Here is a 23,594-nt window from a genome sequence, read left to right on the forward strand (position 1 = left end):
CGCCTGCGAGGTCCAGTGCCCACTGCTCATGGACGGTGAGCGGGTGCAGTACGGGTGGACTCCCTCCGCTTCTCACCCGCTCCCTGTGGTTGTGGGCAGTCTTATCCTGGAGAGGGGGGAAGACAAACATCAGTGTTGGGCGGTCCAACGCAGGCACCGCAGATGTTGGGTATATGATGGCATGGCAGCACGGAGCACCCGGCAAAGCGCCTGGCATGGGTGGATGAAGCCCATGTGCGTCAGGTAGGGAGTTGCGTCATCCCCCTGGGGGTGAAGGGGCGCCTTTCGCATGTGTGGCTGGTATGCGGGGGTGGTGCCAGGGGCACGTCACTGTGTACTCACCCTGCCTGCCCTCGTAAGGTCATGCATCTTCCGGCACTGTTCGCCGGTATGTGGGGTGTGCCCCACGGCGCTGACTGCATTGCCCACCTCTCTCCACAAACGCTGGACGGTGCTGCGCAGATGGTCGTGTCCACGCCTGGGGCACAGGACCGCTCTCCCCTCCTCCTCCACCGCGTCCAACAGCGTGTCCAGGTCATGGTCCCTGAACCTCGGGGAGGCACGGTGGGCGGCGGCCATCTTGCGGGTCTCGGGACTGAGCGCCCCTCACGCACCTTTAGCGACACGGTCCAGCGTCATTGACGCATCACGCCTATCCGACACCGGTCTGGAGCCGTTCCCACCCCGCTTCTCGCGGTGCCCATCCTAGCCCAATTTGCGGGCCAGAATCGCTACTGACTGCGGTCCATTCACGCCGTCGTAAAACTCTCCGGGCTTTACACTGGAGAGAATCCCGCCCAATGCCTCCCGCACGGGCAGATAGGATCCCTGTTTTAAAATCTCATGCAAAGGGCGGCCCTTTAGACAATACGGCACTCCCTCTGTGCTACAACGAGCGACTGCTTTGATTTTTGTGCTCAAACCCTGAAGTCGGACTTGAACTGGGATTGTTCTTTCGCTTTAACCTTTCACAGGATGTGGGCTTTGCTGGCAAGACTAGCATTTGTTGCCCATCCTAATTGCCTGTGCCTTGCTTGGCCATTTCAGAGGGGTAGGTACGAGTCAGATGCATTGCCGGCGGCCTGGAGACGCATATAGGCCAAACCGGGTAAGGAAGGCAGATTTACTTCTCAAATGGACATTAGTGAACCTGATGGGCTTTTACAACAATCAATAATGGCTGTCATGGTCACCATTACTGAGACTGTCTTTATAATTCTCGAATTTGTGAATTGAATTTAAATTTCGCCAGTGGTCATGGTGGGATTTGAACCAATGCTTGCTGCAGCAATAGACTGGGCCTCTGGGTTACTAGCCCAGTGACATTACCACTCTCCATCAATTTGGTTCAGGGGCACAAATGCAACTGACAATTTCCCAGCATGATTCCTGGACTCCCAAGGGTTAAATTACGTGCAAAAAGGGCTTGAATTCTCTGGAATTTAGAAGGTTAAGGGGTCATTTGATTGAGATTTTCAAGATTTTGCGATAAAAGTTGGGATTTCAGATCTATTGTATTATAGGTATTTGGTGCAGTAAAGGTTAAAAGCCTAGGTTAGTGTGTGTGACTGCTGCAATCATGTTTTAAAAGAAATCCTAGTTTGAAAGACAAGTATATTTTGGGAGCCAGATGTGCGATTTAACCATTGTAAAAAAACTTGGTACAATTGAATTTTGTTTTGTTTAAGGGGATTCCCTGTGGAGTTAATTAGATTTCAGTTTGGTAAGATGATGTCGTTGCTGGGTGGAGGTAAGGCATCAGGCATTTTGTGAAAGCAGTTCAGTTCCGATCTGAATGAAACTGTGTCCAGAGGTCAAGCAGTTTGCTCTCACTGAAGTTCAGTTAAAAGAGATTAACAGTCTTTAAAGCAGTGCAAACGTGTCTGAGATCAAGGGGGAGCTGAAACAAGCTGAGAAGCATCTTCTGAACAAATACAGCCAGAGTTTCTGCATGAATCTGACAGGAGTCAGATCTTTTCTTTAAAGCAGTATCAAGCAGTTCTCAAAGAACTTCTCTATAAAGCAAGTATTCCTCTGTGCCATTGGTAGTTAAAGTGGATTGAGAGCTGAGATGTTTTTTCCCTTGTTTGAGTGGGAATAAAGATCAAAATTAAGGATATTGGATTCACTGTATTGAGTAGCATTGTTTAAGAGGTAATTGTAAGTTATTTTCTGGTGTGATATTAAAGATTTTAATACTGTGTTAGTAATAAAGTTTATATTCATATACCATGTCTCTACTTCTTTGTGCAATTACTCCTGGAGCGAAGTATTCTTTCCTCACAGTCTTACAAAATTAAAATCAAACAGTGGGGTTCCTGCCCAGTATCCTAGCCACTGTTGCGGTCTGATCCAGGATCGTAATAAAATCAGAAGGAGTAGATAGAGTGTTATGAAGAGTAACTATTCCATTTAAATCTAACTTTAAATCTAAGATTGATGGATTGTTGTCCTCTAAACGGATATGGGATAAAGGCAGGTATACGGAGTGAGCTGACAGCTAAAATGTTTTCTCATTGAACGATGACACATTCTCTCTCTCTCTCTCTCTCTCTCTCTCTCTCTCTCTCTCTCTCTCTCCCCCTCGCTCTCCCTCTCTCTTCCCCCCCCCCCACCCCCCCGACCCAGTCCCAGGGATGAAACGGTCCTTTCCTCTTCCAGTGTTAACTCTGAACTTTTATTTGTTCATTGCAGTTTACGCCAGCAATCCGCCCCTTCTTACAAACAATCTCAATTGGCCTGGTGTCATTCGGGGAAAACTACAGACGACACGAAACCAGCTTAGGTAAGGAGCAAGTGTTGATGTACGTGTGTTTCACACATTTATCTGTTTGTCTCTTGAGTGCGTGTGCGCGTATCCCTGCCAATGTCTTTTTAGGTTGTTGTTACTAAAGTGACCTACTGCAGCAGTCACTGGAATACCAAAAGCCTGTCAGAATTAATTTATTGAACTCACTGTTTATGCTGACACACTGCATGTCCCATACCCCAATTACCATACGAAATTCCCTGGACCCATGGGCCATGCTCCGTTTGCCACCCCATGTGTCTGTCATGCACAGCAGACACCAGAATTATCCAGAACTCTTAACTCTGTATCTAACCCTGTGCTTTACCTGTCCTTGGATTGTTTGATGAAGACTGTGCAGAGGGAGCTTTACTCTGTGTCTAATCCCGTGCTGTACCTGTCACGGGAGTGTTTGATGGGAAGGTTTAGAGGGAAATTTACTCTGTATCTGATCCCGTGAAGTATCTGTCCTGGGAGTGTTTGCTGGAGTTTTAACCATACAATCCCTACAGTGCAGAGGAGGTGATTCGAAAGGGCACCATACCCAGGCCCACTCCCCACTCTATCCCCATAACCCCACCTAACCTGCACATCTTTGGACACTAAGGGGCAATTTTGGACTGTGGGTGGAAACCGGAGCTCTCCTGGGAGTGTTTGACGGGAACAATGACGAGGGAGCTTTACGCTGTGTCTAACCCCGTGCTGTACCTGTGCTCTGAGTATTTGCTCCAATGGAAATAATTTCCAATCACAGCCCAAAATTCACAGAATGTATAAGAATAAAATGGAAAGGGAGATTTGATAGTGAGTGCTCAGTAACATTGAAATGTTTTGTCTTTGTTTCAACCTAATGCCTTCACTAGTGGAAGTTGGTAGCATACCGCAATACGGTGAGTATTTTTCCATTTCGCTCTAAAGAAATAAAACCTTTTTGATGTTGTGTAACATCAGACAGAATTCTAACGCTCTTCAGATACCAGTCTGAATCTTGACCATTTCAGGGTTCCAGTACTGCTCCTGACTGGTCTCCCTGGGTACAACCAAATAAGAGGCCAATTCCAGGCCCATCATCCAATCAATGGCAATGCATGTGTCTCCGAGGCAGTAAGCCCAATCTGAGGGCTCGCAGAGTTGGAAGGGTGGCAACCTCACCTTGCTGGAGCAGACTGCAAGGGTGCCTGCGGTCTTAGGCGCCATGTGCAGAGGTCTGTACATTAATAAACAGTGACCACAGGTGCCAGGCCACCCTTCTGTCGGGATACTTCCTCCAGAGAAAGGGTATTGACTTCAACTTGCTGATGAAAGTTGCAGGTTGAGTGTAGCCGCGCCACCACCATCTCCTCCTTCCCCCCCCCCCCCCCCCCCCCCCCCCCCAAAAAAAAACTTCTCCGGCCAAAAGATATTGGAGCAGAAACAGGCCACTCAGCCCATCGAGTCTGCTTCACCATTCAATGAGATCATGACTGATCTGATGTGATGATCAACAATTCTCCATTCTCACCTTGTCCTCATAACCCTTGATTTCCTTGCTGATTAAAAATCTGTCTATTTCAGCCTTGAACGTACTTATCGGCCCAGCCTCTGCAGCTCACTACCCTCTGAGGAAGAAATTCCTCCTCCTCTCTGTCTTAAATGGGCAACCTCCTCACTCTGAGATTATGTCCTCTGGTCCCAGACTCTCCCACAAGAGGAAACAACCCCCCAGCACCTAACCTGTCAATGCCCCGAGAATCCTATATGTCTGAATAAGATCGCCTCCCATTTTTCAAAACTCCAGTGAGTACGGGCCCAATCTACTCAACCGCTCCTCAGAAGAAATTCCCTCCATCGCCAGGATCAACCTAGTGAACCTTCTCTGGATTGCAACAAATACCAATATATATTTCATTTGATAAGGGGACCAAAACTGTTCACAATGTTCCAGGTGTGGTCTGACGAATATCTTTTTTTAGTTTTAGCAAGGCTTCCCTATCATTATACGCCGTACCTATCTTCAGGAACAAGCCAGGCTTATCCTTCAGTGGGGTCCTGGCATTCAATCAGATCGCGAATGGGTGGCTAATTGTGTAGGTTGACAGCCCACTGCTTGCACATTCCTCCTTGTCCCGTCTTCAAGCCCAGCCTTTTGGGACTCATTAGGGTTATTGGGTTACGGGGATAGGGTGGAAGTGAGGGCTTAAGTGGGTCGGTGCAGACTCGATGGGCCGAATGGCGGCCTCCTGCACTGTATGTTTTATGTTCATTAGCCACCCTCCATTAGCCACCGCCCATCTTCATTGACCGTATCTGAAATTGCCTTTGAAACTTGGTGTTTAAACCTGCTGTGCAAATATATGCTGTTATTCAGAACGTAGGACCAGGAGTATGCATTCAACTGCTTGAGCTTATTCTGCCGTTCCCTGAGATCTGTATGTATCTCAACTTCATTTACCCACCTTACCTCCATATCCCTTGATATCATTACCCCATATCCTCATGGCTAATGGAATGCTAGCCTTTATATCTAGAGGATTGGAGTATAAAGACACCGAGATAATGCTGCAGCTAGACAAAATCCTGATTAGACTCCGTTTGAGTACTGTGAACAGTTCTGGGCATCACACATCTCGAGCTTTATACTAAAGGCCTTTTTTCGGAAAGTGGACATGATCATTTCTGACTTTGTATGGGTGGGGAAGGTGCCGAGAGTGGGGAAGACCCTGCAACAGCGGCAGAGGCAGCAGGGGGGGGTTGGTGTTGCCGAACTTGCTTCATTATTATTGGGCGATGAATGTGGACAAGGTGCGGTGATGGTGGGAAGGAGAAGGGGTAGAGTGGGTTAGGATGGAGGAGGAATCTTGTAAGGGGTCTAGTTTGAGGGCTATGGCGCCGCAAACAGGGAGGGCATCAGGATGAAGGGAGACACTGGAGTGCATGGGCGCACCCACGTGGTGTACACACAGCTGGCAGCCACATTGGGTGCACCCTGGACAAAGGGAAACCCCAGAGCGCTGGGGCCCAACCCTATGGTGAGAGCGGCGATCCTGGCCACTTTGGACGGCCCTCTAGCAAAGAGAAACCCCGAAGTGCAGGGGCGCATCCACCAGGTAAGTATGGGTGATCCCGCAGGACGGGGGGGTCAGAAACCCCCACCAGGATTGTTATTCCTAGAATGTAAGGGTACTCAACGGCCCAGTGAAAAGATCCAGAGTCTTTGCCCACCTAAGAAGCCTAAAAGCAGACACAATCTACCAACAAGAGACGCACCTGAGGGAGAAGGACCAACTGCTGGTAAGGAAGGGCTGGATGGGACAAACGTACCATTCATGCTACGGGACGAGGGCTATGGGGGTAGCAATATTAATTAGCAAAAGGACGAGGTTTACGGAAACCAAGACAATTACAAACCCAGAGGGACGATACGTCATGGTCAGCGATGTCCTGGAAGGGGCACCGGTTGTACTGGTAAATGTGTACGCTCCCAACTGGGAGAACACAGAATTCATAAAGAAGACCATGGCGGAAATCCCCGACCTTGACATACCGACAGATTATGGGGGGCGACTTTAACTGCGTGCAGGACCCATTGACCGACCGATCAAATGCCAGAACGAGGAAAAAGTCTGACATGGCTAAGGAGCTAGGAGCCTTCATGGAACAGATGGGGGCGCTGGACCCATGGTGGTTCCTGCACCCGGGAGAAAAGGAGTTCTCGTCCTTTTCGCAGGTGTACAAGGTATACACCCGTATCGACGACTTTGCAGTGGGGAAATCGGTGCTTCCAGGGATCACGGGAACGGACTACTCCGCGATCATTATCTCTGACCACATTCCACACTATATGGATGTGAGGCTGGTGATAGGCCGTGCCCAGCGCCCCACATGGAGGCTGGACACGAGGCCTTCTGCCAAAACATATCGCAGGCATAGGCGATTGGGGCTGATTTAGCACGGGGCTAAATCGCTGGCTTTGAAAGCAGACCAAGGCAGGCCAGCAGCACAGTTCAATTCCCGTACCAGCCTCCCCGAACAGGCGCCGGAATGTGGCAACTAGGGGCTTTTCACAGTAACTTCATTTGAAGCCTACTTGTGACAATAAGCAATTTTCATTTCATTTTTTTTTTCATTTCATTGCGTTAGGAACAACCAAAACGAGGAGGTCTCACCCTCGACGTTTTGGGAGGCACTGAAGACCGTGATCAGAGAAGGCAAGCAGAGATAGGGAGGAGAGGGTGGCCAGGCAACAGCTGGTGGACTCCATTCTGGAAGTCGATAAAAAATACTCTGAGGCCCCGACCGTAGAACTGCTGGCGGAGAGGAAAAAGCAGCAAGTGGACTTTGACCTGTTAACCACGAGGAAAGCAGTGTACCAACTCCGCCAGACACGAAGGACCTTCTACGAACACAGACAGGGCTGGCCTCCTATTGGCTCACCAGCTGAAAAAGCAGGCAGCCACAAGGGAAATAGCGCAGGTTAAGGATAGCAGAGGCAGACTGGTAACAGAGCCAAAGGAGGTCAGTCAGGCATTTGAGACCTTCTACCAGGGACTGTACACCTCCGAGCCCCCCAACGGGGATGCGGGAATGAAACAGTTCCTAGACAGACTGTAACTACCAGTCGTGGGGGAAGACAGATGGGTGGAGCTGGAAGCACCAATAGACCTGGGAGAAATCATGGAGAGCATCAGTTCCATGCAGACGGGAAAGGCACCGGGACCCGACTTGTTCTTGGCGGACTTCTACAAAACATTTGCACTAGTCCTGGCCCCACACCTAAGGGACATGTTCGCAAACTCACTGGCAGGGGGCACCCTGCCCCCACGCTAGCGCAGGCCACAATCTCACTGATGCCCAAAAAGGATAAAGACCTGACGGAATGTGAAATGAAATGAAAATCGCTTATTGTCACAAGTAGGCTTCAAATGAAGTTACTGTGAAAAGCCCCTAGTCGCCACATTCCGGCGCCTGTTCGGGGAGGTTGTTACGGGAATCGAACCGTGCTGCTGGCCTGCCTTGGTCTGCTTTCAAAGCCAGTGATTTAACCCTGTGCTAAACAGCCCCAGTCATGTGGATCATACAGACCCATTTCACTGCTGAACGTGGATGCAAAAATACTCGCAAAGGTCCTGGCCAAAAGGCTGGAGGGCTGCGTACCAGAGGTGGTCGCAGAGGACCAAAACGGGCTTTGTCAAAGGTAGGCAGCTCACAGCGAACATCAGGCAGCTGCTGAATATAATAATGACCCCCCTCGGGGAGAGAGCAACAGAGGGGATCGTCTCCCTGGACGCAGAAAAGGCCTCCGACAGAGTCGAATGGAACTACCTCCTCGAGGTACTGGAACGGTTTGGGCTAGGAGCGGGATTCACCTCCTGTGTGAGGCTCCTGTACAACGCTCCAAAGCGAGTGTCCGAACTAACACCACCAGCTCTGAATACTTCCAGCTACAGAGAGGAACAAGACAGGGCTGCCCCTTGTCCCCACTCTTGTTCGCATTAGTGATCTAACCCCTGGCGATAGCCCTGCGCGACGTGAAAGGATGGAGGGGAATAGGAGACAGAGAGCACAGAGTTTCACTCTATGCAGATGACGTGCTCCTCTATGTCTCGAAGCCACAGGAGGGACTGAAGGCAATACTGCAAATCCTGAAAGAGTTTAGAATCTTCTCGGGCTACAAACTTAACCTGGGCAAAAGCGAGACATTCCCAGTGAACCGAAAAGGGGGAGGGACAGAGCTGGAGGAGCTCCTATTTAAAACGCCCCAGATCAGTTTCCGTTACCTGAGGATCCAAATAGCCAGAGACTCTACACAGATCCAGAAGTGGAACCTGACCAGCCTGGTGAAGGAAGTAAGAAAAGACCTTCAACGGTGGGGCTCACTCCCACTCCCCCTGGCGGGGAGAGTGCAGACGATCAAGATGAACAAGCCAAGGTTCCTCTTCCTATTTAGATCCATCCTGATCTTCATCCCCAAGGCCTTTTCCAAAACGTAGACCGTCTAATCATGGCGTTTGTGTGGGGGATGGGGTAAGAACCCGAGATTTCCCAAACCGACACTGCAAAGAGGAAAAGTCAAAGGGGGCTTGGCTTTCCCGACCTACAATACTACCACTGGACTGCAACGGCAGAAAAAGTGAGGGTATGGGTACAAATTGGGTGCAAATAGAGGAGGCATCCTGTAAAGGAACGACCCTCCGGGCCCTGGCTACAGCAGCACTCCCATCCTCCTCAGCAAGATACACAACAAGCCCAGTGGTAGCGGCCACGCTGAGAACGTGGACCCAGTTGACACAGCACTTTGGGATAACCAAAATGGCCCCCATCTGCGGCAATCACCGATTCTCCCCAGCCATGTTAGATACCATCTTCAAAAGATGGAGGTGGGACTGGGGCACACTGACGGTCGGGGACTTCTACGTAGGGCACAGACTGGCGACACTGGACGAACTGACGAGGAAGTGGAAACTAGCAAAAGGACAGGAATTGAGACCCCTCCAAATAAGACCCTTCCTTCGCAAAGAGACAGTTGGGTACCCCGGGGCCCCAGAAAACACACTACGAGAGGACCTGATAGGCACAAGCAGCGAAAAGGGGTGGGGGGGGGGCTAGAGGACAGCTACTGGACAGAGCTCAAATACCACTGGACGAGACCAGACAAAAATGGGAGGACGAACTGGGGACAGAGGTAGGGTGGGGACCCAGGAGTGAAGGACTGAGCAAGGCGAACTCCACCTCTTCCTGCGCAAGGCTAAGCCTAATGCAGCTCAAACTGGTGCACAGAGTGCACCTGACCAGAACCCAAATGAGCAGGTTCTTCCTGGAGATGGAGGACAAACGTGAGCGGTGCTAGAGGGGCCTGGCCAACCACACCCACATATTTTGGGCTTGCGCAAGCTTGCCAGGTTCTGGACAGCCTTCTCCTAGGCAATGTCCAAGGTTGTGGGGATGAGGGTGAAGCCATGTCCAATAGTGGCAAGCTTCGAGGTATCGGAGCAGCCAGAGTTACACATGGGGAAGGGGGCCATCGCTCTTGCTTTTGCTTCCCGAATCGCACGCTCGGCTGGTGATCGGCAGCACCACCCAAAGCTGCAGACTGGCTCGCTGACCTCTCATAATTTCTCGACCTGGAGCAGATTAAGTGCGCCATCCAAGGGCCAGAGGAAGGCTTCCTGGACACTTGGCGGCAGTTCGTTGGCCTGTTCCAAAACCCGTTCGAGGCCAGCAACGAGGAGTAAGCTAAGAAAAAAAAGGATAGATGAGTAACCAAAGGACTGCGCAACCCAAGGGGGGGGGGGTGCGAGGTGAGGTGAGGAAACCACAAGAGAAGAGGAAGGGTGCTGAAGCCAATGGGGGGGGGATCATAGACCGATCCAGAGGGCAACAAAATATACATAGAGTTAGTTAAATGAAGGACAAAATAAACCTCTCTGTAAAATAAAGTAAATTAGCGCAGGCAAGAAAAATGTAATGTATATATCCATCAACTGTTTATAAATATGAGAAAAGCCAATAAAAAGATTTTTTTTTAAAAAGGTATGTTGGTGCTAACAGCGCTGTGCGAGAATCATGGGTTTGAGCCGGGGGGGGGTGGATAGTGTATACAGGAGGTGGAGGGAAGTGGAGGTCAAGGTGAGGGATCTGTATTTGGAGGAAGGGTTCGCCAATCTGGAGGAGCTAAGGGAAATGAAAATGATAATCGCTTATTGTCACAAGTAGGCTTCAAATGAAGTTACTGTGAAAAGCCCCTAATCGACACATTCCGGCGCCTGTTCGGGGAGGCTGTTACGGGAATTGAACCGTGCTGCTGGCCTGCCTTGGTCTGCTTTAAAAGCCAGCGATTTAGCCCTGTGCTAAACCAGCCCCTGGTAGAGAGGGTAGAGCTGCCGAGGGGGAGTGAGTTCAGGTATCTGCAGCTAAGGGAATTTGCGCGAAAGGTCTGGAGGGGGTTCCCTATGTTGCCGGGATACACCCTGCTGGAGAGACTGCTGCTTCCGGATGTGGAAGGGGAGGGAAGAATTGGGGATATATACACAAGTGTCTGGGAGAGCAGGGAGGCGAGCGGGTAGTGAAGATAAAGGAGAAATGGGAAGCAGAGTTGGGAGGGGAGATCAATTGGGGAGTATGGAGTGAGGCACTGCGTAGGGTAAATGGGACCTCCTCTTGTGCAAGGATGAGCCTGATACAGTTTAAGGTGGTGCACAGGGTGCATATGACTCGGGCGAGAATGAGTGGGTTCTTTCAGGGGGTAGCAGATGGGTGTGAGAGGTGTGGGCGGGGGCCAGCGAATCATGCGCACATGTTTTTGAGTTGCAAAAAATTGGTGTTATGGGCCAGGGTTTAGAGAACCCCAAAGTATATCATGGAGTTCACCTGACCCACAACTTTTAATAGATTGTGGTATGGGGAGCACATGGCCCACTCTCCAGGTGTGGTACAGCAGAAATGGAAAAGTATTTTTTAAAGCAAAACACACCCTGCAGCCTGCTCAAAAATGAAAGTAAAAAGCTGACAGACAGCCCAGCCCCACCCCCTCTCTGACATCACTGCAGTAATAAACACCCATTTCTTAAAGGTACTCTCACTACAGATATTTATATACACCCATTTATAAACACCCATTTCGTAAAGGTACTCGCACATGACATTGGGAAGATTCTGAGCAGGAGTGTTCACGGTCTTAGCCAGGAGGAGGAAGTGGACCCAGACCCTTTGGTGGCGATATTTGGAGTTTCAGAGAAGCCGGAGCTCATGGAGAGGAGGAAGGTCGATGTCGTGGCCAATGCCTCTCTGATTTCACGGCGGCAAATTTTGCTGGAGTGGCGGTCAGCATCGCCACCGAGGGTAGCGGCTTGGCCGGGTGACCTGTACAACTTCCTGCAATTAGAGAAGATAAAGTATGAGTTAAGGGGCTCTTCAGGGGGATTTGAGGAAAGGCGGGGGATGTTTGTGACCGTGTTTGAGGGACTGTTCGTTGCGGGGTGGGGTGAAAAAGGAAAATCTGTACAGACTGTATTGTTGGGAAGTATGTTTCCTGGGGTGTTTATTCGCTGTAATCTGTTTTGATACATGTTTGTAATAAAATTCACTTTTTTAAACAAACGAATTGCGATATGGATAAAGATCTTTACTGTTTGCGCCCCCCCCCCCCTTCAAACTTAATTTCACTCGGGTTGTATTGCAGTCACTATTTGCAAAATGATCCCTTACTAGCAGATTGTTAACAAATTCTGTTTATTATTCATCACTAAATCCGGCATTCCCTGTTCCCTTGTGTGCTCAAGAGCATAACGCTGCAGGGAGAGGTGGTAATGTCACTCAATCAGTAATCCATAATAATAGAATAATCTTTATTAGTGTCACAAGTAGACTTACATTAACACTGCAATGAAGTTACTGTGAAAATGCCCTCGTCGCCACACTCCGCCGCCTGTTCGGGTACCCTGAGGGAGAATTCAGAATGTCCAATTCACCTAACAAGCCACCTTTCGAGACTTGTGGGAGGAAACTTGAGCACCCGGAGGAAACCCACGCAGACACGGGGAGACTGTGCAGACTCCACACAGTGACCCAATCTGGGAATCGAACCCAGGACCCTGGTGCTGTGAAGCAATAGTGCTAACCACTATACAGAGGCCCAGGCTGATGCGCTGAGGGGCATGGGTTCAAATCCCACCACAGTAGTTGTATTTTAAATTCAACTAATAAAATCTGGAATTATAAAGCTAGTCTCAGTAATGGTGACCATGGCAACTACTATGGATTATTGTTTAAAAAGAAAAATCCATCTGCTTCACTAAGGCCCTTTAGGGAACGGAATCTTCCATCCTTAACCAGTCCGGCCTGACGCGTGACTCTAGACCCAGTTCACTGGTGGAGCCCATAATCCAGGCCAACACTGAGGGAGTGCTGCACTATTGCGAATGCTGCCTTGTGGATGAAGATGTTCATCCAAGATCCCATCTGCCTCCTCGGGTAAAGATGAAAGAGGTCACTAGTGGAAGAAACATGGGGGAAAATTGTAACTGGTGGCCTGGTCCATATTTGTTAAGATAAGCATCACAATAATGAATTTGAAAGAATCCTTCTTGTGGGATCTTGCTATGCACATCTTGACTGCTATGTTTCCTACCGCACTTCACAAAAAAAAGGTTGTGAGGTACTTCAGGTCACCCTATGGTGAATATATAACTGGGACTGCTTCCTGAGAGCTGGCCCCTCTTATTGCCGTCCCTGGACATTCGCTGCCCCGATCCCTAAACTGTTCGATTGATTCCCTCACAGGCGTTGCTGCTACCTCCATCTTCACCAGCGGCAAATACGCCATCGACCCCGAACTCCGCGGCTCCGAATTCGAGCGGCTCACCCAAAATCTGGACGTGCATTTCTGGAAGGCCTTCTGGAACATCACTGAAACCGAAGTGCTGGCGGTGAGTATCGACGTTCACTGGAACTGAGGGGTCAGAGGGTAAGAGCCCATTTAGAGGTGCTAATACGAGAAATCAGGTGGGAAGAAATCACCTGAAATCATTAGCGGTCTTAAGCACTGATGTAAATAAATTGGACCTGTGCCTGTGCATCTGGATTCTATGTAGCACCATTCTCAGCTTCTATTCTGTACTCACTGATGCGTGCTAACTGAGATTTCTTACTGTGTTGGCCGTCCTTTTCTTCCCTGCCAGTCTCTGGTCACTCTAACGTCCACCACTGTGCGTGTGAACAAGATGCTCTCTGTCCCGCCCAGCCCCTTTGAGATGCCGCTGCTTGCTGACCCCAACTTGATGGTCGTCATCACTCCTCCAGTAGCTCATTCTGGCCCCGGACCTGTGCAGATGAGACTCATCTCCTACGAGCTGCGAGACGGACAGGTAAATGCAAGTTTCCCAGGGCTAGATGTGCTCTCACGTCATGCTGGTATGGCACAACTCGCAGCCATTTTTAATCAAAAAAATGTCTCTGTTGATAGAAATGTCAATAACCGTTACCACTGGTTTAATGTGGACATGAAGTTGCTATGTTTGACTTCCTGCCATCACATATGTTCACTCCTACCTGTTGCATAAATGAAACCGGAAAGATGGCCAAACTATGGCTTACAAGGGAGCTTGGAGATAATGTTAATTCCAAGGAAGAGGCATACAAATTGTCCAGAAATTTGGTGCGGCACAGTTTGGCACATTGGTTAGCATTGTTACCTCATAGCGGCTGGGACCAGGGTTCGATTCCGACCTCCAGTGGCTGTCTGTGGAGTTTGCATATTCTCTCCATGTCTGCGAGGGTTTCCTCCAGGTGCTCCAGTTTCCTCCCACAGTCCAAAGATGTGCAGGTTAGGTGGATTGTCCCTTGGTGTCCAAAGGTTATGTAGGGTTATGGGGGTTGCGCCTGGGTAGGGTGCTCTTTCGGAGGGTGGATGCAGACTTAATGGGCCAAATAGCCTCCTTCTGCACTGTAGGAATTCTATGGTTTTATGTGGATTGGGAGAAGTTTAGAATTCAGCATAGGAGGAGAAAAGAAGGGGAAATAGAGTAAGCTTGTGGAGAACATAAAAACTGACTGTAAAAGCATCTGTAGGTATGTAAAGAGAAAAAGATTGGTGAAAATAAGGTCCCTTACAGTCAGAAACGGGGGAATTTATAATGGTGAACAAAGAAATGGCTGACCAACTAAATACATACTTTGGTTCTGTCTTCACAAAGGAGGACGCAAATAATATACCAGAAATGTTAGGGAATACACCAGGCTGATCACATGGAATGTGAGAGGGCTGAATGTGCTGGTCAAAAGGGCTCGCTTGTCCCTGCATCTGAGGAGCCTAAAGGCGGATGTGGCATTCTTACAGGAAACGCACCTAAAGTTGGGGACCAGACTAGGCTCAGGAAAGGATAGGTGGGCAGGTATTTCAGTCAGGACTGGAGTTGAAGATGAGGGGGGTAGTAGCGGTCTTGATAAATTAACGGGTAGCCTTGAAGTGGGGAGCATAGTGGCAGACTCCGTGGGGAGGTTCATTATGGTGCGTGGGAAATTGGAGGGGATGCCGGTGGTGTTGGTGAATGTTCATGCCCTGAACTGGGATGATGTAGAGTTGATGAGGCGGGTGCTGGGGGAGATCCCGGACCTGGATTTGCACCGTTTGATAATGGGGGAGGGTTTGAACACGGTTCTGGAGCCGAAATTCGATCGGTTGAGTCTGAGGTTGGGGAGGGTATCAGAAGTGGTGAGGGAACTGAGGGGGCTTATGGAACGCTTGGGGGGGTGAACCCGTGGAGGTTTGACAGACCGAGGGTGAAGGAATTTTCATTTTCCTCCCATGTGCATAGGGTGCACTCCCGGATCAATTATTTTGTGTTGGAAAGGACGATCTTGGCATGGGTGATCGAGCGGCATATTCGGCAATCATGGTTTCAGACCATGCGCCGCATTGAGTGGACTTGCAGATGATCGGGGTGGTTGGGGTGGGGGGCGGGGTGGTGGGGTGGGTGAGGGCCAGCGCCCACAGTGGAGGTTGGATTTTCCTTTTTCTTTTCTAATCTTTATTGTCACAAGTAGGCTTACATTAACAACGCAATTAAGTTACTGTGAAAAGCCCCTAATCTCCACATTCCGGCGTCTGTTCGGGTACACACTGGGGCTGTTGGCAGATGTGGTTTGTGAGCGGGTGAGGGTTGCCATTCGGGGATATGTGGAGCTGAATGACGCGGGTGAGGTTTTGGCCGCCACATTGTGGGAGGCACTGAAGGCAGTAGTAAGGGGGGAGTTTATTTGAATATGGGCACACACAGATAAGACGGAGTGGGCTGAGGTGGCGGGCTTAGTGGATGAGATTTTGCAGGTATTTAGGAGGTATTCGTAGGCCCGGGAGGCTTGTGGAGGGAGTGGCAGAACCTCCTGATGGAGTTGGGCTGATATCCATGGGTAAGGCAGTAGGGCAGTTGAGAAGAGCTAAAGGAGCAGTTTATGAATACGGGGAAAAGGCGATGTTGGCACATCGATGCAGGGGGCAGCGAGGGAGATCGGAAAGGTGTCGGGGAGGAAATATGGTCTTGGATCCAGTGGGGTGAATGGGGTGTTTAGGGATTTTTATAAGGGACTGTATGACTCAGAACCCCCGGCCGTGTGGAGGGAATGAGGTGTTTTTTGGAGGGGTAGGAGTTCCCTAGGGTGGAGGAGGACCTGGTGGAGTGTTTGGGAGCCTCCATTGGGCTTATTGAAGTGGTGGAGGGAATGGGAGCGATGCAGGCGGGGAAGGTCCCTGGCCCGGATGGATTCCCGGTGGAATTTTATGAAAGGTTTTCGGGGGACTTGGGGCCCCTGCTGATAAGAGGGCTTAAAGAGGCGAGGGAGCGGGGCCGCTCCCCCCGACGTTATCGCAGGCCTCAATCTCCTTAACCTTAAAGAGGGGCAAAGATCCGAAGCAGTGTGGGTCCTGTAGGCTAATTTCATTTTTAAATGTGGCGCTAAGTTGCTGCCCAAGATTTTGGCTTTGAGGATTGAGGACTGTGTGCCGGGGGTGATAGTGGGTGACCAGACTGGGTTTGTTAAGGGGAGGCATTTGTCATCTAACATCAGGCGGATGTTAAATGTTATAATGATGATCCCGGAGAGACGAGATGTGGAGGTGGTGGTTGCCATAGATGTGGAGAAGGACTTTGACTGAGTGTAATGGGACTATCTGTGGGAGATGCTGGGGCGGTTTGGGTTTGGGCAGGGGTTTGTGGATTGGGTCCGACTGTTGGACTGGGCACCGGTAGTGAGCATGCGAACGAACCGGGTGAGTTTGGAATATTTCAGGCTGCATCGGGGGGTGGAGGAAGGGATGTCCACACTCCCCATTGCACTTTGCCTTGGCTATAGAGCCATTGGCAATGGTGCTGAGAGCATCAAGGGAATGGTAGTGGATAGTATGGGGAGGTGGGACATAGGGTCTCGCTATACGCGGACGATCTTCCGCTCTACATTTCAAACCCGTTGGAAGGTATTGTGGGGATTATGGGTATATTGGAAGAGTTTGGCCGGTTTTCAGGATATAAACTCAATATGGGAAAGAACGAGGTTTTTCGATTCAAGCGAGGGGGCGGGAGAGGAGGTTGGGGGAGTTGCCGTTGAGAGTGTTGTGGGGGGAACTTTCGACGTTTGGGTATTCAGGTGGCATGGGGGTGGGAGCAGCTGCACAAGTTGAATCTGGCGCGTTTGGGATGTACTCCGGCTGTCACTGGTGGGACGGGTGCAGTCGGTCAAGGTGACTTTTCTCCAGAGGTTCCTGTTTGTGTTTCAGAATCTCCCGATCTTTATCCCTGAGGCGTTTTTGAGGAGGATGAATGCGCTGATTTCGGTTTGTTTGGTCGGGTAAAGCCCCACGGGTGAAGAAGGTGCTGCTGGATCGGGTCGAGGGGGGTGGGTTGGCCTTTCCAAATTTGATGAATTATTACTGAACGGCGAATATAGCCATGGTAGGAGAGGGGTCGGTATGGAAGCGGATGGAGGCAGCCTCTTGTAAAGACTCGAGTTTGGGGGCACTGTTGACGGCGCCTCTGCCGTTATCGCCGGTCAGGTACTCCACAAGCCCGGTAGTGGTGGTGGCCCTGAGGGTGTGGGGGCAGTGGCAATTCTGGTGGGAAAGCATGTGTCATTTGAGGCCAAGACTATCGTAGCGGATAATGGAGGGAGATATGTGATGGTGAGTGGTAGGCTGCAGGGGACGAGGGTGGTGTTGGTAAATGTATACGCCCCGAACTGGGATGATGCTGGCTTTATGAAGCGTATGTTGGGGCGCATTCCGGACCTGGAGGTAGGAGGACTGATAATGGGAGGGGACTTTAATACAGTGCTGGACCCAGCACTGGACCGCTCCAGATCAAGGACGGGAAGGAGGCCGACGGCGGCCAAGGTGCTCAGGGGTTTTATGGATCAGATGGGGGGAGTGGACCCATGGAGGTTTGCAAGACCGCAGGCCAGGGAATTTTCTTTTTTTTCTCCCACGTACATAAGGTTTACTCCCGGATAGATGTCTTTGTTCTGGATAGGGTGCTTATTCCGAGAGTGGAGGGGATGGAGTATTCGGCCATAGCCGTGTCGGACCATGCCCCGCACTGGGTGGAAATGGGGCTGGGAGAGGAGAGGGACCAACGCCCGCTGTGGCGGTTGGACGTGGGACTGCTGGCAGATGAAGTGGTGTGCGGGAAGGTGAGGGGGTGCATTGAAAGGTACTTGGAGGCCAACGACAACGGGGAGGTGCGAGTGGGGATGGTATGGGAGGCGTTGAAGGCGGTGGTCAGGGGAGAGCTGATCTCCATTAGGGCTCATAGGGAGAAGACAGAGGGCATGGAAAGGGAGAGGTTAGTGGGGGAGATCTTGCAAGTGGACAGGAGATACGCAGAGGCCCCGGAGGAAAGAGTACTCGGGGAACGGCGACGGCCCCAGACGGAGTTTGACCTACTGACCACGGGCAAGGCGGAGGCACAATGGAGGAAGGCGCAGGGGGCGACCTATGAGTACGGGGAAAAGGCTAGTCGGATGCTGGCGCACCAGCTCCGTAATAGGGCGGCAGCGAGGGAAATAGGGGGAATCAAAGATGGAAGGGGAGCCACGGTCCGAAGTGCCACGAACATAAATAAGGTATTCAAGGCCTTTTATGAAGAGCTGTACAGATCCCAGCCCCCAGGGGGGGAAGGGGGGATGAGGCGATTCCTGGACCAGCTGGCGTTCCCGATGGTGGAGGAGCAGGAGGCGGTTGGAGGAGCTGAGTAAGGGCTTGGGGAGCATGCAGGTGGGGAAGACCCCGGGGCCGGACGGGTTCCCGGTGGAGCTCTATAGAAAATATGTGGACCTGCTGGCCCCGCTGCTAGTGAGGACCTTTAACGAGGCGAGAGAGGAGGGAACCCTGCCCCAGACAATGTCGGAGGCGACAATCTCCTTGATTCTTAAGCGAGACAAGGATCCACTGCAATGTGGATCGTACAGGCCAATATCGCTCCTCAATGTGGACGCTAAGTTATTGGCAAAAGTGCTGGCCACGAGGATTAAGGACTGTGTCCCGGGGGTGATTCATGAGGACCAGACGGGATTTGTAAAGGGCAGGCAGTTAAATACCAATGTGCGGCAGCTCTTAAACATGATAATGATGACATCGGAGGAGGGAGAGGCGGAGATAGTGGCAGCTATGGACGCGGAAAAAGCCTTTGACCGAGTAGAGTGGGAGTGCCTCTGGGAGGTATTGCGCAGGTTTGGGTTCGGGGGAGGGTTTATAGCGCCCCGATGGCGAGTGTAGTGACGAACCGGCGGAGGTCGGAGTACATGGACTTTACAGTGGTTTCACAGGTCGGCGCAACATCGGGGGCCGAAGGGCCTGTACTGCGCTGTAATGTTCTATACAATGTTAGGACAGACTCCCCGGCGCCAGAAGAAGCTGAGACAAAGCAGTCTGACAGTCACCAGGACACACCGATCAGCGATCAGGGAACCACCTCTCTATTGGAGGAAAATCGATACAGGTGATTGGGAAAGACCCAATTATTTGAGGCCAAGTTCAAGGCCCGCCCAAAAGAGCGCGAAGCCCTTTTCAGTATAAGAGGTATCACCCAAGGGAGAATCTTCCTCCTTTGGCTTTGGCTCTCACCGAAGAGAGAGACCTACCTAGCAGCTGCATCAGACCAAGTAAGTCCCAAGTCAACGCACGCTACGAGGTAGACGCTTCTAGTTGCTACCCTGTAAACAGCTCAACCCAGCAGCCTCCGAACCGAGCAACGGCCATTGTTCCTCTGACTGAGTGGGCGCCTGAAGCTAAGTACAGGCTTTAGTAATAGTGGTAGTTTAGTTTGTAGAGTTTATGCATGAGTAGATTTGACTGTGTGTAAATAAATGAGCATTGCTTTTGAACTTACCAACTGATGTATCGAGTCATTGATCAGTATTCGGTTCTGAACCTTGTGGCGGTGTCGAAAGAAACCTGGCAACTCTTGAGCAAACGTGATTAAATAGAACCAAATTAAGAACCAACCAAAAGTTAGCAACATTTACTGGCGACATCTGACGGGACTCGATTTAGAAGTGGCCTAACCACTCCGAGAGGACCCAAAATTTGAATTGAGAATCCAATTGGGAACAGAAAAACCACAAGCGTCAAAACAGGACTGATCAAGCCTCTGAGATTCGGATGTGTGTTAATGCGTGCGTACTAACAGGGATATAAGGTAAACCTGAGAGATTTTGTTGCGAAAAACTGTCGGGAGTTTTGTAGGCCGGAAATTAGTGTAAGCCGCACCTGTGTTTACATCACCGCTTTATCACCCCCTGTTCCAAATTCGTTAGAGATCCTAGTAGAGAGAATTGCAATGAAGGCAATGGAACGCCTTATGAACCCCCAGGAATTCGAGGTCGCAGCGACCAGTAGAGTAGGACGGTGTCCCGTTTGGGAAGAAGTGATCAGGAAATATCTCAAAGAGAAAGGATGGCCCCTTTGGAGTGAATTCTGTGATAATGAGGAAACAGGACCCGGGAGTATAGGACATACTTGGTGGGAGAACCTGTCAGAGATCCACAAGAAGAGCTTGGGAAAAGCTCGCAAGCTGATGGCAATCGTGTCCTGTTTGGCACAATTGCGAGGCACAGAGGAGGTTGTTAGGACACTCCGTAGAGAGACAGAGGAGAGAGACAGAACCAGTGAGGTAGACGCGAGTGAGGTAGAGAAAGAGAATCGAGATCTGAAAGAGCAGTTGGCAGCAAGGGACAGAGGGGTGGATGATGCCAAGAGGGCACATCAGTCTTGGCATTTGAACAGTTTTCAGACACAATATGATAAGGCCTACCAGGACACGCAACGTGCGGTCTTGGTAAGACAAGAGACAGAACAGCAAGTTGAGAAATTGCAGAAACAGTGTAATGATTTAAAAGCAGCCCTACGAGCACTCCATACTTCCACGACGGAACAAAGGCAGCTCTCCGTAGACCATGCAAAGTGCTGGAACCAAATTGCAGAATTGCAATCTCTGCTGTCCATGCAAAATGGATTTCAGAGTACATTCGGACCCCAATTAGATCAAGAAAACAGCCCTGATTGGCAGGAATTGAACGAGACTGCCCATAGATACGTACATGGGACATGTACGCAGAAAAAAACCCAGAAAAGGAAAGCGGCCCAACCTCCAACTGAACAGGCAGAAGACACCCCCATGAATCCTGTGACCACACGCCGCAGGAGGAGAAGCAGACTTCCTTTACACAACCCCGTTAACCGTGACCCAATTATGGGACGCGTGTGGAAAAATTACACCGTTCCTCCCCATTTCAGACCCCCACCAATTTTTCGCTAAGGCCAAACAACAGGCAACCATGTAGGGCCTGGACGAAAAGGAGCAAGTGAAGCTCACAGTTTTAAGCTTCGACCCTTCAGTCGTATCAGCCCTTCCCGACCCACAGAATATAGGAGGAGGCACACTCCCAAGAGATGCACACAGCGATCCTTGATGCAATCGGCTTTAACAGAGGAGACCCCGTAGAAGGCCTAAATAAGTGTAGGCAAAAGAAGACAGAGCACCCCACAGCGTTTGCTGGACGTTTGTGGATTCACTTTACCGCAGTTTTTGGAGAGTTAGCCCGTGCCCATTTGTCCCCAGATAATATGGCCAAATGGATCCGAATTCTAGTCTCCCACGCCACAGAAGCAGGATGAAAAGCTTGCGCAAATTATGACCCCTCAGATGAGGCCCACAATGAAAAATGGGTTTTGAAGAGATTGCCCCGCGCTTGGGAGCAATCAATTGCAGGCAAAACCGCATTTATAACACCCGATGAAGAGCAGGCAGAAATGAACCCAGTTAAAGCACACCAGAACCCCGCATGGGTAAATGAGGGCAGGAACAGCCAACCCCAGCCAAAACCTCAAGAATGTTATAATTGTGGACAGCTAGGACACTTTGCACGAGAGTGCAACGCGCCCCAGAAGCAGCAGAGAAAGCAACAGACAGGCACCAGAAACAAGAATAGGGCAAAGCGTTAGCGCCCGTTCAGAGAGTACAGACATGAACGGCACCGACTGACGGTGTTCGGGCTCCCCAACTTGGGCCTGCGGCACCCTTTGGGACAAGTCCGTGAAATTTCTTTGGGACACAGGAGGGTCCCGCACCACACTCAATTCCTCCACGATGTTCCAGCGAGACAGGTGGCCCACAACAGACACCATTACACTCAGCGGCTTTACAGGCCATTTACAACAGTCCCTATAGCAATACAGATAGGGAACATCGCAACCAAGCACCCCGTAGTTTTAGTTGATCTGCCCCAGACAGCAGAACATATCCTTGGGATCGATTTCATGAGCTCCCATAACCTCTCTTTTGATCCAGTTTTTTTTTTTTTAAATAATTTTTATTAAAGGTTTTAATAAAATATCAATAACAAAATGAGAAAGAAAAAAGAACCCAATAGGGTTAAGTACAAAACACAATCTAAAAAAGCAACCCCCCAAACCCCTCCCCCCGTACCTAAATAATAAATTAACATTAACACCCCGACTTAAGACAACAGGTGTATACACCCACTCAGACCCTTCCAGTGTAAATAACATAAACAAAGATAAAGTAAACCCCACCCCCCGAGCTGCTGCTGCCATTGACCAATGTCTAGCGTTCTGCCAGAAAGTCTAAGAACGGTTTCCACCGCCTAAAGAACCCTTGTACCGACCCTCTCAAGGCGAATTTCACCCTCTCCAATTTAATGAACCCTGCCATATCGCTGATCCAGGATTCCACGCTTGGGGGCCTCGTATCTTTCCACTGAAGGAGAATCCTTCGTCGGGCTACCAGGGACGCAAGGGCCAGAATTCCAGCCTCTTTCGCCTCCTGCACTCCCGGCTCCTCTGCCACCCCAAATATTGCGAGCCCCCAGCCCGGTTTGACCCTGGATCCTACCACCCTCGACACCGTCCTCGCTACGCCCTTCCAAAATTCCTCCAGCGTTGGGCATGCCCAGAACATATGGGTGTGATTTGCTGGGCTCCCTGAGCACCTAACACACCTGTCCTCACCCCCAAAGAACCTGCTCATCCTTGTCCCGGTCATGTGTGCCCTGTGCAGCACCTTAAACTGTATGAGGCTGAGCCTCGCGCATGAAGAGGAAGAGTTCACCCTCCCTAGGGCATCTGCCCACGTCCCCTCTTCGATCTCCTCTCCTAACTCCTCCTCCCACTTACCTTTCAACTCCACCACCGAGGCCTCCTCCTCCTCCTGCATCACCTGGTAAGTTTCCGAGATCTCCCACCCCCCCCACCCCCACCCCGAGAGCACCCCGCCCCGTACTGTGTGTGGCAGTAGCCGTGGGAATTCCACCACCTGCCGTCTGGCAAACGCCCTTACCTGTAAGTACCTGAAGGTGTTCGCCGGGGGGGAGCCCATACTTCTCCTCCAGCTCACCCAAGCTCGCGAACTTCCCGTCCACAAACAGGTCCCCCAACTTTCGTATGCCTGCCCTGTGCCACCCCGAAAACCCTCCACCTGTTCTTCCTGGGGTGAACCGGTGGTTCCCCCGTAATGGGGTCCACGCCGAGGCCCTAACTTCCCCCCTATGCCGCCTCCACCCCCCAAATTTTGAGGGCCGCCACCACCACCGGGCTCGTGGTATACCTCCTTGGAGGGAGCGGCTTAGATCTTCCCCACTCCCACCCACCCCCCCGAGAGCACCCTGTCCTGTACTGTGTGTGGCAGTAGCAGTGGGAATTCCACCACCTGCCGTCTGGCAAACGCCCTTACCTGTAAGTACCTGAAGGTGTTCCCCGGGGGGAGCCCGTACTTCTCCTCCCGCTCACCCAAGCTCGTGAACTTCCCGTCCACAAACAGGTCCCCCA

The 23,594-nt window shown here is 50.8% G+C and overlaps 1 protein-coding gene across 6 annotated transcripts in view; it reads left to right on the forward strand.

The window, feature by feature from the left end:
- The window catches only part of lipeb (lipase, hormone-sensitive b), a 219,743-nt gene that overhangs the window by 103,136 nt on the left and 93,013 nt on the right, over positions 1–23,594 (forward strand). For 4 of the 6 annotated variants that reach the window (XM_072469061.1, XM_072469066.1, XM_072469064.1 and 1 more), the window contains exons 3-6: positions 2,695–2,785; positions 3,652–3,678; positions 13,046–13,191; positions 13,444–13,629. In XM_072469061.1, the coding sequence (XP_072325162.1) occupies positions 2,695–2,785; positions 3,652–3,678; positions 13,046–13,191; positions 13,444–13,629 (450 nt within the window). The remainder of the gene's footprint in view (positions 1–2,694; positions 2,786–3,651; positions 3,679–13,045; positions 13,192–13,443; positions 13,630–23,594) is intronic. The other 2 variants (XM_072469062.1, XM_072469067.1) reach the window with 1 other exon arrangement.

This window comes from Scyliorhinus torazame, chromosome 12 (genome assembly GCF_047496885.1).
Source record: "Scyliorhinus torazame isolate Kashiwa2021f chromosome 12, sScyTor2.1, whole genome shotgun sequence".
Classification (NCBI taxonomy): Eukaryota; Metazoa; Chordata; class Chondrichthyes; order Carcharhiniformes; family Scyliorhinidae; genus Scyliorhinus; species Scyliorhinus torazame.